Consider the following 17,357-nt stretch of genomic DNA (forward strand, 5'->3'; position numbering starts at 1 on the left):
TAATTCAACCATGGAATACAGAACGTTTAGTTGAATAAATCTACAAATATGTTGACGTACACTGGAACAAATCTAATAGAACTCTATTCAATGCCTTTTCCGTCCATTCACTTTTATCCACTTGGCACTTTCTGCCATCTCCACAATATAATCGCCTTGAATAACAAAATGGGATAGCTAGCAAATTACAAGCACATCGCTAGCGTATTTACTGCATTCTGAACTTGATATTTTCCTATAACTGTCGAAAAAAGAGTACCAGTTATTATTTTTTCCGTTCTCAGGAGTCGATAACTTTAAATAACTGAGCTGACGCTCTAATATGGGACATTAAAAACCACCCTAAAGGGAGCGGAATGAATTAAATTCATTCAAACAATTCATGAAACCTTCGTTTCCAATTGACTTTAATTTCTTACCATTCCTGACTCGTCATTTCAATGTCCTTCGATGATATATCATGCCACCAAAATGGTGGGAAATGCTTTCAGCAACAATACAAATTTCAGTTTTTATATATATTTAAAATTTAGTTATTTCCGTACACTTTTAAAAACAATTTAGTTACTCTACCAGCCAAATCCACTAGTTCGGAAAAGAAAAGAATCTTATGCAACAGAAATTAAAATAATCAATCATTCTATAAAACTGCCTATTTATAAAGGCCTCTATGCGTAGGATTCCCTCAGAAGTCTTTATAATGAAAAATGCTAGTGCTTCCCCCCGTACTCCTGTGTCGATAAATCAGAGATGACCCCTATCACTATTGAAAGAAATGCGAAATTTGTGCTTCAAAGGATCAGGAAAACTAGCGTTCAAAGGCGTCGAAATCCACGTCAGCGTTTCTTTTCTTTAGATTGCAGGTTCGAATGCAGGAGCTAATAAATGAATTTCAGTTTTCGAGAACTAAACACGTCGCTTTAAAAAAATAAAAAATGGATACTGTTTTCTCTTTATTACAAAATGAATTAGTATAGATTATTTCAAGAGGTTTGATGAGTCAAAGTAACAAAGCGTTAGATCAGCAAATTCAACATCCTATTATGTTTCGAAAGACTGATCACAGAAAACTAAAGTACACAAAATTTTAGTTTTAAAAATATCTAATACATCTCTCAATTACGATCATTTTTTTTCCCTTAATGTTCAGTAAAAACGAATGCAATAATTTGTTGAAAAAGCTGGTGATTTTTGCCTTAAGACAGTAAATAAAGCAATTTTTTTTAAAAAAGCACAGAAAATTTCGAGAAATTTCTCTTTGCCTCTTGCCTATATTTATGTCTATATCTAATACTATTAAACAAATTTCTCCATGCCCATTTTTTACTTATTTCACTTATATCCATTTTTTAATGCAAAATGAAACAATTCTTGTAATTTTAAAGTAGTTGTAACATCTTGTAAGTAAAAAGCACTTACCGTACCAGGTGTTTATTTACTGGTTGGTATAATCAGATCATTCAACTATCAACAGTTCCTCATTTCTCGATCATCCTTCTTAATTAACTCTTTTTCTTCTAAATCTGAAAATCCTTCCCTCACAGATATTGTAATTTGTGTGATTTCATTCACTTTATTTTCAGCCCCACACGAATGAAATTCTAACATTGAACAATGAGAATGGAAACAGTTAAGCATGCCTGCAATATCATGTTCTGCAAAACCCCAATCGAATAATTTACTATTTTTGTGTTCTGCAAAACCCTAATCGACAAGTTTAGTATTTTTAGAAACTTGTTACTACTTCTCCACGCTAAATGCCATGATTGCCCACCTCCAAATCAAAGCCAATAAAATTGTCAGCTTTTTGGAATGGGTCGTTTCGAATCATGCCCCACCCCTTTAAGGCGTCCCATATAGTCTTAAAGGGAAAAAACTCTAGTCTAGTGTGAGACGTGGCAAACTCGTCTAGGTAACACGCCATAAATGGGGCTGCACGGTCTCACTTTTTAAGGACATGAGTTCGAATCCAAGCCCTGATACAGGCGGGTTCCTTTTGAAAATCCAAAGCATTTAAAGCGTTAGTATTTTTTTTTTTTTTTCAATTCTTATATTAATTAGCACAACAGATTTTAGCTCAAATGAATAATATGCAAGAAACTTTTTTAAAACATTAAACCTGCTACATTAAAGTCAATTTTTTGCTCGTATTAACAAATTCAAATAAAAAAAAGCGAAATAAACAGCCACGTCGATATAAATTCAATGATAGCGTTATATAGTAGAGTTTACCAAGAAGAAATATAATTTTTCATATCAAGAATAAAATATTTGTTAACGTGTGCTTTTACAATTTATGAATTAAAATTACAGGAAAATTTATTCTGCAAAAGCAAATGCAAAACTTACTTTCAAATTAGAAACTTTATGTCATTACAATCCCAACTGAAATATTAGATATATATACCTATATTTAACTATTTTCTGATTTGAAAACAATGTCCAGTGAGATTTGCAGCGGAAAGAAGCGAATTTTTAGTTACTGCAGCTGATAGCTTCATTATTAATAAAATATTTTATACTGTTGCATTTTCATAATGTTTATAGACTAGCACATAATTTTGTAAATTGTGCTACGTGCGATAGAAAACTATAAAAAATGCAATGCTGCACAGGTCGTTAGACCTACAACTAATAAATCTGGCAGAAAGTTGCTTTCTTTTTCGTGGACACTAATTAAGAAAGTTTTTTTTAATTTTAAATGAGATATACAATACAAAAAACAAAATAATAATGTTTACCAATACTTAAAAAACGTATCATTGCACAAAATTTATTTTTTACATTATATATATATATATATATATATATATATATATATATATATATATATATATATATATATATATATATATATATATATATATATATATATAAAGAGAGAGAAAGGAAAAAGTCATAATGAAAAAATGCAATAGATGGCGCTACCGTCTTTGGTCCATATTTAACTCTACAAACATTATTAATGTTATGCTATGGCGACACAATAAAATTTTTTCATTTCATTTTTACGGAATAGGTATAAATAAAAAAAAGCATATACTAATAGCAGAGGCACTCTCAAACTGAACTAATAAATGCATATAGAATTTACTTGTATTAACTCTACAAATTAAAACCAATTTGAAGCTTTACCAACCTCACCAGAAAATTTTAAAGGGGGGGGTTAATTAATCAAAAGAACGAGGAATATGAAAATCATAATATTTTTTATAAGAATATAATATTTTATATGGAAAGAATAAGATATCAATATATGCCAAAGATTTATTAATACCTATTTCGTTAAAAATTTATATGAAAAAGTAATACTGTCCTTAAATAATTTTAAAATTCTTGAAAATTTTTCAAAGCAATAAGAAATGTATTAAGAAAATCTATGCAACACAAAATACGAATGAGAGGGAGGTATGATTGAGTACAAATTTCATATGAATTTTGGTTATAAATAAAGTAGGTTTAAGGTTACGGAAATATCAATTAATTCTTCTACTGCAAAATTATATTTTTAATAGACGACAAAAAAGTATAAGAAAATTCGAAACTAGAGTCCAAAATATCACAGCGTGACAAAATTTTAGGAAAATAATTAGCCTATATTATTTTTAAAAATTTATTCTTTATTATAGCAGCAATGAAAAGTAATGACGAAAAACATGTTCAAAAATTTATTAAAGCCAGAGAAAAAAAACAGTATGCAAATACAAAGATATCCTTGTCACTGAAAATAAATGCTATTGGCATAGTTGGAACGGGTAAAATCTGAGCTACTTATTAATTGTTTTTGCTTATAAATATAGAAGAATCCGAGAAGAAACGGCCCTAAAGAAATTTTAAGACCCTATTTTATTTTTGGCCAGTTTCATGGGGGATCGCGATTTGCAGTTTAAGAAAACAATCTCACATGAACAAACAAACAAAAAAATTAGCACAAAATTACACAAAATAACAATTTAAGCACTAAAAATTTGCACCAAATGACTGAAGCCAGGTTTTAGCAAATGCTTCATGACAATTAATTATATTTTTGAAGAAATAAAATTGCCCAAGCAACTCTGAATTTTTGCGGTTGTTTTTCCACTAGGAACTGTAGGAATGATGTATTGAATCATCAACATCTTGTATGAATGATCAATACGTAATCACTTTTTCAGAATAAAACCTGAAATTTTGGAAGGCGAAAACGATAGAAGTAAAGCTGTACACCTAATAATTTTTATAATAAAAATAGATCGCTCCCAACACATAAAGTGCTCATTAGGAGCTTTTCATCCCCGGAACAATTAATTAATCGCTTTGTTTCATATTCTGCTGTGAAATTTATTTCACTTTTATTAGTCGCAGTTTAGTAACATAGAATAGCTTGAACTACAACTTTCGGCACATTTGTTTTACATGTGCTTCGTAGCTTTTCTCTCCTATTTTTCGTTTTGTTTTTTTTTTCTTTTGGTTACCAGAATTTATTTTTATTTTTTCACTTTTTTTATATTTTTATTTTCTGCTTTACTTGTAATACATATACATAACACAGCAACGTGAATCTGATTCGAACTTTTAACAAACATCCTATACTATGCAGGCAATACTTATGGCCTAGCGAAACGTGAGGTACAGATAACCGTACATTATCCAAGTCAATAAGAAGAAAAACATAACGTGGGGTAAATTAGCAATCAACTGCTGGCAACTAGGAATTTTACAAAGGCAGAACTTAATCAGTCCAATATTATAGTAAATATTTGCCAAATACGAGGGATAGGTGATAAATGCACATTATGCATGGCATAAAAGCTTTCTTCAAATCTAATTTTCTATAGGAAGATATTTCAGGTTATAGTTCAAATTTAAACAAACCAAAATACTGTAATAATTAAAACGTAAAAATAAAACAAAAGCTGCTTCAAAAGATCTTTGATATTGCTAACTTAATAAATCAGAGTACAATGCAATAATTTGTTGAAAAAGCTGGTGATTTTTGCCTTAAGACAGTAAATAAAGCAATTTTTTTTTAAAAATCACAGAAAATTTCGAGAAATTTCTCTTAGCCTCTTGCTTATACTTATGTCTATATTTAATACTTAATGTAATTCTCTTCAAATAAAAATCCTTTCTGTCTGGTGAAGACCATTTTATGTCCGGGCACATTTTTTGTGTCCCTTCAGGTAGACTGTAACCTCTCACAATTGGATGCCACGACTAGGTTACAGAATCGTTCTTACACTAAACCTTAAGATACAAAAAAGAATTAACAAAATCTTCTTACTCGACAGATACGCCATCTATCGGCGTGAAGCTGTAACACTATTAAACTAATTTCTCTATGCCTATCTTTTTCTTATTTCACTTATATCTTTTAATGAAAAATGAAACAGTTCTTGTAATTTTTAAGTATTTCTAACATTTTGTAAGTAAAAAAGACTTACCGCACCAGGTGCTTTAATTACTGATTGGTATAATCAGATCATTCAATTATTAACCATTCCTCATTTCTCGATCATCCTTCACAACTAACTCTTTCTTCTAAATCTGAAAATCCTCCCTTACAGATATTGTAAATTGTGTGATTTCATTGACTTTATTTTCAGCCTCACACGAATGAAATTCTAACATTGAACAATGAGAATGGAAACAGTTAAGCATGCATGCAATATCATGTTCTGCCAAACCCTAATCGACTAGTTTACTATTTTTGTGTTCTGGAAAACCCTAATCGACTAGTTTAGTATTTTTAGAAACTTGTTACTACTTCTTCACGCTAAATGCCATGATTGCCCACCTTCAAATCAAAGCCAATAAAATTGTCAGCTTTTCAGAATGGGTCGTTTCGAATCATGCCCCACCCCGTTAAGGCGTCCCATATAGTCTTAAAGGGAAAATACTCTGGAGGCTAACGTGAGACGTGGCAAACTCGTCTAGGTAACACGCCATAAATGAGAGTGCACGGTCTCACTTTTTAAGGACATGAGTTCGAATCCAAGCCATGATACAGGCGAGTTCCTTTTGAAAATCCAACGCATGTAAAGCGTATGTAATTTTTTTCAAGCCTTATATTAACTAACACTACAGATTTTAACTAAAATTAATAATACGTAAGAAACTTTTTAAAAAAACTAAACCTGCCACAATAAAATCAATTTTTTGCTCGTAAAAATGAATTCAAATAAAAAAGCGAAATAAATAGCCACGTCGATATAGTAAATTCAATGATAGCGTTATATAATAGATTTTACCCAATTATAATTTTTTATGTCTAGAAATATTTGATTTGGTAAAATATTTGTTAACGTGTGCTTTTACAATTTATGAGTTAAAATTACAGAAAAATTTATTCTGCAAATGCAGAAAAAAAAATTAAAATTAGAAACTTAGTGTCATTACAATTCCAACTTAAATAATAGAAATATATACTTATATTTAACTATTTTCTCATTTGAAAACAATGTCCAGTGAGATTTGCAGTGGAAAGAAGCGAATTTTTAGTTACTACAGCTGATATCTTCATTATTAATAAAATATTTTATACTGTTGCATTTTTACAATAACGTTTATAGATTGGCACATAATTTTGTAAATTGTGCTATGTGTGATAAAAAACTTTAAAAAGTGCAATGCAGCACAGGTCGTTAGACCTACAACTATTAAATTTGGAAGAAAGTTACTTTATTTTTGGTGGACACTTTTAAGAAAGATTTTTTTAAATTTGAAATGAGATATTCAATATTAAAAAAAACAAAATGATAATACTTTTCAATACTTAAAAAACGTATCATTGCACAAAATCCATTTTTTACATTATATTATATATATATATATATATATATATATAGAGAGAGAGAGAGAGAGAGAGAGAGAGAAAAGTCATAATCAAAAAATGCAATAGATGGCGCTACCGTCTTTGTTTTAGAAGGGAAACAGTTAAGCATTCATGCAATATCATGTTCTGCAAACCCCTAATCGACTAGTTTACTATTTTTGTATTCTGCAAAACCTTAATCGACAAGTTTAGTATTTTTAGAAACTGGTTACCATTTCTTCACGCTAAATACCATGATTTCCCTTCAAATCAAAGCCAATAAAATTGTCAGCTTTTTGGAATGGGTCGTTTCGAATCATGCCCCACCCCTTTAAGGCGTCCCATATAGTCTTAAAGGGAAAAAACTCTAGTCTAGTGTGAGACGTGGCAAACTCGTCTAGGTAACACGCCATAAATGGGGCTGCACGGTCTCACTTTTTAAGGACATGAGTTCGAATCCAAGCCCTGATACAGGCGGGTTCCTTTTGAAAATCCAAAGCATTTAAAGCGTTAGTATTTTTTTTTTTTTTCAATTCTTATATTAACTAGCACAACAGATTTTAGCTCAAATGAATAATATGCAAGAAACTTTTTTAAAACATTAAACCTGCTACATTAAAGTCAATTTTTTGCTCGTATTAACAAATTCAAATAAAAAAAAGCGAAATAAACAGCCACGTCGATATAAATTCAATGATAGCGTTATATAGTAGAGTTTACCAAGAAGAAATATAATTTTTTATATCAAGAAATATTTGATTTTGTAAAATATTTGTTAACGTGTTCTTTTACAATTTATGAGTTAAAATTACAAAAAAAATTATTCTGCAAATGCAAAAAAAAAAAAAATCTTTAAAATTAGAAACTTAGTGTCATTACAATTCCAACTTAAATAATAGAAATATATACTTATATTTAATTATTTTCTCATTTGAAAACATGTCCAGTGATATTTGCAGCGGAAAGAAGCGAATTTTTAGTTACTGCAGCTAATATCTTCATTATTAATAAAATATCTTATAGTGTTGCATTTTTAAAATAATGTTTATAGATTGGCACATAATTTTGTAAGTTGTGCTATGTGTGATAGAAAACTATAAAAAATGCAATGCTGCACAAGTCGTTAGACCGACAACTATTAAATTTGGCAGAAAGTTGCTTTCTTTTTGGTGGGCACTAATAAAAGATTTTTTAAATTTTAAATGATAATGTTTTTCACTACTTAAAAAACGTATCATTGCACAAAATCCATTTATTACATTATATATATATATATATATATATATATAGAAAGGAGAAAGTCATAATCAAAAAAATGCAATAGATGGCGCTACTAACTTCCGTCCATTTTTAACACTACAAACATTACTAATGTTATACTATGGCGACACAACGAAATGTTTTCATTTCATTTTTACGAAATAAACATAAATAAACGAAGAACATACTAATATCAGAGGCACTCTCAAACTGAACTAATAAATGCATATAGAATTTACTTGTATTAACTCTACGAACTAAAATGAATTTGAAGCTTTACTAACCTCACCAGAAAATTTGAAAGGGGGGAGAAATTTTAATTAGTCTAGACAACGTGGAATATGAAAAACATAATATTTCCTGAAGAATATAATATTTTATAAGGAAAGAATAAGACATCAATACATGCCAAAGATTTATATGAAAAAGCAATACTGTCTTAAATAATTTTAAAATTCATGAAAATTTTTCAAAGCAATAAGAAATGTATTAAGAAAATTTATGCAACACAAAATACGAATGAGAAGGAAGTAAGATTGAGTACAAATTTCATATGAATTTTGGTTATAAATAAAATAGGTTTAAGTTCACGCAAATATCAATTAATTCTTCTATTGCAAAATTATCTTTTTTTTTAATAGACGACAAAAAAGTAAGAAAATTCGCATCTACAGTCCAAAATATCACAGCATGATAACATTTTAGAAAAAATAATTAGTCTATATTATTTTTAAAAATTTATTCTTTATTATAGCAGTAATGAAAAGTAATGACAAAAAATATTTTCAACAATATACTTTTAAAAATTTATTAAAACCAGAGATAAAAAAAACATCATGGAAATACAACAGATACCCTTGTCACTGAAAATGAATACTATTGGCATAGATGGAACGGGTCAAATCTGAGTTACTTATTAATTGTTTTTGCTTATAAGTATAGAAGAATCCGAGAAGAGATGGCCCTAAGGAAATTTTAAGACCCTATTATATTTTTGGCCAATTTCATGGGGGATAGCGATTTGCAGTTTAAGAAAACAATCTCACATTAACAAACAAAAAATTAGCGCAAAATTATACAAAATAACAATCTGAGCACTAAAATTTTGCACTAAATGACTGAAGCGAGGTTTTAGTAAACGCTTCATGACAATTAATTAATTAAAGTTTATTTTTGAAGAAATAAAATTGCCCAAGCAACTCGGAATTTGTGCGGTTGTTTTTCCACTAGGAAGTGTAGGAATATAACAGTAAATTTATATTAATGAATTTAACTTATGCACAGTTAACTTAAAAAGATTAATAACTGAAAACTATATTTTTATAATTAATACTCCAACGTTCTAGGAAAAAAATCTAAAATATTATATTATATATTTCAATGAAAAGATAAATAATGTCAAATAAATTCCGGAAAATCAGCATTAATGAAGACTCCTTTATGTATAAAAGCATTTAATAGGTAATTAAATTTTTCATACTGAATTGTATTTATAATAATTAGTGGGCTCCATCCGCTGTTCTCTAAGCAATCCTTCTTTGCACACTTCGCTCGTTATAATGCATCTAAGGTACAGTTACATTTACAAAATACAGTTATGATTGAGCTTGATTCATTCGTTTACAATGCGTTAATTCAAATCAAAAATGAATAAAATATTTCGGTCTCGAAAAATTTCTTCTTTATTTTTGTAAGCATTTAGAAGACGAAAAAAAAAAAAAGACCAACAAATAACATTGGGAAACTACAAAATAAATGAGACCAGTTTCAAATCATTTACAGATAAACTTTAATAAACTATTTCGATTTAACATTAAGAACTTGTGCGACATCTTAGCACAATAAAAAAAAAAAAACAATTTTTCGAATTAATAAAATTTTTTAATTGATTTTCTTTTGATGTCTTCACCTTCATCAATACAAAATTTAAAAAAATTTTGGCCCTGAAAAGGGCCCTTTTTGTTTAATGAAGGTATTACGAAGACAAATTCAACAAGTAAATTACAAAATAAAAAAAATAGAGTGCCAGATAAACAAGGTTACAATTATGTAAATAATCAATACATTATCTTTTACAATTCTTAAAATACAATTTTTATTAATACAATCACAGGCCACAATACAAACTACATATTGAGTTATTTCATAATAGTTATATCACAATACACAACTACATACCTGCTTAGTCGGAGAGACCACTTAACACTTACAACTTATTTGTCCCAAGGGCAAATCAACATGAAGTTCACCATGCATTAAAAAAACCCAGGTTTACTTGACAATAAACACATTTTATCAAAGGTCTGGCCTTGAGATTTATTTATGATAATTGAAAATGCCAAGTATAAGGCAATTCTTTTTTTCAAATCTACAAGGCATATTGCTGTCTGATGGGATGGGTAATAACATTCAGGAATTGGGAACATTTCATTCTATCATTTCTGTTTTAAAAACGTTGCGCTTGATATCGGCATAGTATAGGCCACACTGAAAAATTCCTAAATCTGTATCTGACTTGAATTTGTTATATAAAAATGAAATTCGGTGGCATATTTCATCATGCATTTTGAAACAATAAAATCCAATTCCTCTTGGAATACTTATTTTTGCCCTGAAAGGGAAGAGGGCTAATGCAGCATTGTTATCGCGAATATATAACGGGATTCAAATGAATCGATATACAAGAGCTCTTCCGCGAGTTCGGAACAGCTCGAAAATGCCGACAAACATCGTCTTCGTTATAGCAGCATTTTGTAAGTTTACTGGAAGTATTAACTTCATGTTTCTAAAAATAGACTCGATAAAATTAACAAATTTCTGTAACTTGATCTAATAAAGTTCTCTTCATAAAACATCATACATGCGAGCATGAAGGAGCAATCTATTTTTTCTTCCTGGACGTCATTCAAAACTTCAATTCATTTACTCATTGAATTCCTCTTTTATTGATTTGATAATATTTTACCGAATGGTTCAGATGGTTTAAGTAATAAAAATAAACAATCGAAATAACGCTTAAACTGAAATTCATTCAAATGATCCAAGTAAAATGAAATGGGAAAACAATACAAAAAAAATAGGTATTTTATTTACTAACAGCAATATCCACAAGTAGTAAATAAAAACCTTAAAAAATCCGCGACAAAACTCTTCAACCATGACTACAGAAGCTATTAAAAAAACTAATTCATATGAAAATTGACAATTTCTAGATGTGTCATTAGTGGTCATCTGCCCTTTCCCATTTTCTAGAAAAATCAAAAAAGCTCTACAGCATTTTACATTTCCCTGGCAGAAAAACATTGATCGACTTCCAGATAATTATTGTACTCAAAACTGGCCTTCCCTGTGAAGGGGTCAAGGTGCAAGAAACCATTTTGGGTTCTAAATTTTTTGGCAAAGTAGAAAAAAATACAAATACGAACACATATTACTATAGCATGTTTATTTAATGAGTGGCGTTTTTATGCTATCATTTTTGCTTCATCTAAAACGAGTTAAATTTTATTCTTAAATTTTGGATTTCAGTTTTAATTTTATTTACTAAATTAAAAGCCCAGTCGAGACCAATTGTTTTTATTTGAACAAAAATTCATCGATAATATTAATTTCAGACAATATTGTAAACCATACTATTAAGAATAAAATAAATGTCATTTCTTGTATTGAATCCGATAGACTTTTAGCTTTGGATACTTCTGTATTATTGTTATTTGCATCAATAAATTCTTCTAGGGCATTACAAGCGCGTTCACACTGTATATACACTGCTTTAACCATATCTATTTTGGCTTCCCAACAAGTGTCCTATAGTGGTTTAAGAGTAATGTTTAAATGCTTTTGTAGAATTTCCCTTTTTATAGATGCAGAAAATAAGCAATATAAACGTTGCAATATCCAAAAAAAAAAAAAAAATTACAATATATACTGCTGGAAGTGGTATCACAAATCAATAAATTAAAAATGTGTTATAGTCAAGGCACATAAATTGTAAGAAGGTTAAGAGCAATTATGCTAGATTGTACACCTTTAAATTTCCAATTCATGTTGCTACCATTGTCTTATACTTGTCCACTACAATCCATAATATCTAAATCAAGCTCACTTAATATTTCCAATAGAGCTTTTGCGAGTTCTACTCCAGTCACATCAGTTACTTCAATAAACTCTATAAATGACTCATTTATACTTGATCATTTCTCTTCAAAATTTATACACCTAATAAAGATTTAAGCTTGTTTATATGGGAAATATTTGAAGTAGAATCCATTTGGATACTGTAATATAAGGCAACTATTGTATCATCTTTAATTTTGTTAAGAACTTCATTTCCTAACATAGTAATAATTTGTTCATGTGATGTAATGTGCTGCACACATGCACAATTCTATTTTTGGAATTTTTTATTCTAGTTGTATGATCTATAAGCACAGAATCGTATTTACTTCATAATTCAATTAAACTTTAAAAATTTCTATTATTAAGTGTTCCTATTATTTTGTGGTTTCCTCGAAGCTGGAGATTATTACATGCTACAAACAGAATCACATCTACAATTCTTTGAATTAGTAATTTAAGTCATTCCGTTTCCTTATTTATATTAACTTGATTCGTTTTATCAATAGTCCTATAAATTTAGTCATTTAAGTAATTTTTTACAAGCAATAAATGAATTAAGTGACAAATAGAATGCTCTTGAATTATAGTTGATAATTTTCTCTATTATAGACCCCATAAATAGTGTAGATTTTTCGTTTCCTCTGGAAAATAATGTACATCAAAAACAAAACACCCAAATGAATACCATTTTTAAATAAATCAACCAGCTTCAAAGCCATATTTCACCATTTGGCACTTTAAAAAAAAAAATAGTAAGTAGTGGAAAATGATGTACCTTCAGCATTCTTAGCCAAAACTCCTTTGTGTTGTATAGGCCTATTTTTAACATAAAAACATTTTAAAGCTATCATAACATAAACCTGAATCACTTATATGCACTTGATCTCATTTGTTATTGTCATTTTCATCGTTACTTACCGATTCAATCATATTTGTATAAACATATAGTTCTTCAAAGATTTTTAGTTTCTACATTTTCATTGCAAGATTGTGTAGTCTGTGTGGAACTTTCTTCACCAGTTGAGGCTTTAATTGTAACTTCTGAAGCAATTTCATTGCCAGAATTACTTCATAGACAAGAAAACAAATATACTTATAACTTTTTGAAATTTAGCTTTTCTTTTTTTTTTCTTTCTGCTAATCTTTTATGAAGCCGGGTCTTGATACCCAGAGGGATACTTACTTGGCATGGACATGATTAAGTCTCATAATATTAGACATTTTATTGAATGAATTATCAAAGTAATGTATGCAATTTAACCTAGTTGGTGAGATAAATGATCGTACTTTATGTTTATAACATGTTGCAACTTGCACTAAACTGTAAACTTCATATATTTCAAAACCCAACAATCCAGTCCAACAATTTCGAGTTAAATTTCTTCCTCTCTTCTTTCCATCATGCTTTACTGTTCAGAACATTATTTTAGTTCTCGATCATATTGTAGCCCCCCCTGCAATCGTGGGGTCCCGGTGCATAGTATCTGCCGCACCTCCCAAATTTGAAAGAACTGGAGTTTTTTCTCAATCCAGCTCATAAAAATTCAAATTTTATCTCTAAGTCATTTAATACAAATAACTGATGTAAAGATACATCAAAATTCGACACGTTTGTAACCATGACTTAGTATACTATTTCTAATTATGGAGGGAAAAAAATTGCAACTCTTTCAGACATATTTCTTTTTCCCTTCTAAAAGACATTTTCTTTGGCTTTGTTTCCAATAATTTTATTTAAATATTGTCCTGGGAAAAAAAATTATCTTCAGAATGAAGTATTTTACATTTTCATTATTCCTCTTCTTATATTACATTACTCTGAACAGAATATTTGCTCTTCATACAGGAAATTAACATACTTTGGAACATAAGTTTATGTGAATAGGTTTCAATGTATTAATCAGTTTGATTTTATCTGACAAAAACAGACTTAATAATTCTACTTGGCTTCAAAAATTTTAACAGATGCCTGCAAATTTTTCTTCCTTGCTTTACCTCAAAAGGCAATTTTTTTCTCTCCGATTAATAGGATTTTCTTTTCTTCTTTCCATTTTACAATGATCATCAGAATTATTATTCAAAGATAATTTAAAATTCAGGATTCAGAAACCAAAACTGGTTTACAATAATCTTTTTCCTAACAGAAACTTGTATCCATTAATTCATGCTTTTATTTATTTATTTTCCCCTCATACTTAGTTGACTTAAATTTGATAAATATTTTTCTCTGGCACAGAATTTGTCGGCATCCATGCAAATCTCTTCAAAAAAGATATACTTTGAGCAATGATAAATTTGAATAACTTTCAAAAACTGAATGGTGATTTGAAAATGCATATAATTATTCTCCTTTCTAAACAAAAGATGCACCAATCTTGCTTTACTTCATATAAATTTATTTTCAAAAAGTTGTTTCTAGATATTTACAAAAATTGACATAAATTATTATAAAAAGTCCAATTGTTATAAAAGAGAACTTTTAATAAAAAGACAAAAGCCAATAAAAACACTAATATTCATGGCCCCATACAACAATAACCTCTTATTACAGAACCACACAATACAGAGATACAACCACATTTTACAGAGATAGATATAAAATAATACAAACTAAAACTGACAATCAAAATATCTGAGTTCTCAATACAGAGGCCGCATCAAAATACAAAAAAGAAATGCTAAGTTAGAAATTCATGAGCTTGGTGCATTTACATTAAAGTGTACATTATATTCTATAATGGATTAAAATATACTTTAATGTTTCTATTGAATTAGTCACTAATATGGCAATTCAAAGAGGACAATTTTACTTTCAACCTTTCAGAAATTATTTTATTGCATTGTTTACTTTAGATGGCATTGGCAATATGAAGACACACTAAAATAGATTTCGACTCTATATGTATAATGCTAATACATTCAGGAAATGCCTTCTTATTATATCAAGGATTATGATTTGATTTTATTTGAAATTATTATAGATATAAAAACTAATATTTCAAATAAATAGTAAAAAAAACTAGTTACATATTGTAGTTTTTTATATTAGAAACTAAATATTAAATTTTGTGAGTTAAAACACTGTAATATTAATGAATAAACTTTAATTAAGAGGCATAAAGCTAATTATTTACTAAATAAAGCATACTTACAGCAAGCAGTATGAAAAATTCCATCAGCTGCCTGTGGAATTCAGAAAATACTCTGGCATACCCCAGCGCAAATCGATGAAACAGAAAATGATATAAACGGTTCCTCACAAAAACATATGGATTAAATATGTCATTATTATTGATATTGTTCCTAAAACTTCCAGGTAGGTTCACAGTAACTTGAAACAAGTGACGAGGCATGTTTACTACTTTTTATTAACAAAAATATACCTAAAAATAAAAACAAAATATTCAATTTCTTATAAAAGTAGAGTATTCTTATTTTATTAAAAAAAGTTTTAATTAGAGACATATTTCACATTTTAAATATAATTTAAGAAATATATCAAAAAGAAAAAATATATATTGATTGAGTTTTAATTAACCCACAGTTCCGAGATAATTAACTTCTTAGAATCTCATTAGATGTCACTATGAATATGTGCAATGAAGAAGTGAATGAAAGAAGTAAACGTAATTCTCGAACTGTGATTTTTAAACTGAAGATCATATTTTAATGGTATTATTTAAGTGATGAAAATGCAATAAAACTTCTATGAAAACTATTTTCAACAATAAAATTTTGTTTAAATGTCTTTCTGAGCAATTGTGAAAGAACTGAAAAGAAAAGCTGAAAATATTACTTATATTAAAGATGCTTACTGGGGGTGATGAGCCCCCCCCCCTTTATTACAGTAATATTATATAATCTCTGAAAGTTATTTATTTCTGAATGAAAGCAATATTAGTTAGATTCCTTTTTCATGTTCTGTAGAACAAAAAAAAAAAAAAAAACGTATGTGGTATTCAGTGGAGTGTGATAGTCCAGTGAAGGTATGGATAAATTAAAGCTGAATCTGTATATTATAATCATCAATAAAGCCCATAATCAACATTTTTTAATACATCTTTGAAAAATATGGTTTTTTTTTTTTTTTTTTTTAACCAATTTTAATCTAAATCAAGGGTATTTCATTCTTTGATATTCTCCATCATTTAAACAATTTTATAATAATAGGATGCATGTTTCCTCTGTAAGTATTTATGTAATGTTATGGCAATTTTCTAATCCTCAAGTTATTTTTATTTCAAATATAATGTGTTATTCAAAGAATCGGCTATTTCCTAAAGGTAGTCTATGAAAATATTAAATAAAGGACAGATTTAAAACTTTATAACATTTGAATATATTTGCACTAGCATATGAATATATTTAATTCAACACCTGACCTAAAGAAATATTTAACAATTTTGAAATGGAAGGAAAAAGGATTGCCATTTTTTTAAATTACTAAATTACTAAACAATTGCAAACTAATCCCTCCCTCATAGATTTGCATTGCATTATCTTATTAGACTAATGAAAACAGGGCTACCATCAATTTCATAAATTATAACCTAAAAAAAATCTTTACTTGTAATTGTTTTTTTGTTGTTGTTGTTTTAAATTTGAGCTTCCAAGTTATTGCCAAATAATTTTCAAGTAACATAAATACAACATTTTCTTTTCATTCTGTACATTTCACTGGAGTAATTTTTGTGCAAAAATTACTTCAAACATATAGCATTTAGTAATAGAGTAAAACAAAAGAGACTGCATGTTTTTGCTACCAAGTATTCCCTACCAAATGTTCTCACTAATAATTGCTATAATCACAATGAAAACACAAAATGGCTATGCATATTCTATTTACATTTCATTCTTATGCCTAAATCAAATGCATTTTATTGTTACATTTTTTTAAAAAACTTGAATAAAAATTACGCAATCCCAAGCATTTATTTCATACTATTATGTTGTAAAATTATTTTAATATTGGTCGGCAGAAGTATAACTTCAAATAATTTTTCACCAATTTTACAATAACTTTTTCTAAAAAAAAAAAAAAAAAATATAACTTAATATTATTTCACAGTTTTCTTAATCTATGTTTTTTGAATAATGAGGGTGATAGATTAATTACTCTGCCACAAAAGAAATGAAATGGCATTAAGTTATTGTCTAATTATATTTTTCAGAGTTACTGAAAATG

General features: G+C 28.5%; 1 protein-coding gene across 3 annotated transcripts in view; it reads right to left on the reverse strand.

The window, feature by feature from the left end:
- The window catches only part of LOC129974986 (membralin-like), a 64,520-nt gene that overhangs the window by 42,359 nt on the left and 4,804 nt on the right, over positions 1-17,357 (reverse strand). For all 3 annotated transcript variants that reach the window (XM_056087830.1, XM_056087832.1, XM_056087831.1), the window contains exon 2: positions 15,325-15,555. In XM_056087830.1, coding sequence (XP_055943805.1) covers positions 15,325-15,525 — 201 coding nt within the window. In that variant the 5' untranslated portion in view covers positions 15,526-15,555. The remainder of the gene's footprint in view (positions 1-15,324; positions 15,556-17,357) is intronic.

The sequence above is a fragment of the Argiope bruennichi genome, chromosome 7, assembly GCF_947563725.1.
Source record: "Argiope bruennichi chromosome 7, qqArgBrue1.1, whole genome shotgun sequence".
In the NCBI taxonomy this organism is placed as follows: domain Eukaryota; kingdom Metazoa; phylum Arthropoda; class Arachnida; order Araneae; family Araneidae; genus Argiope; species Argiope bruennichi.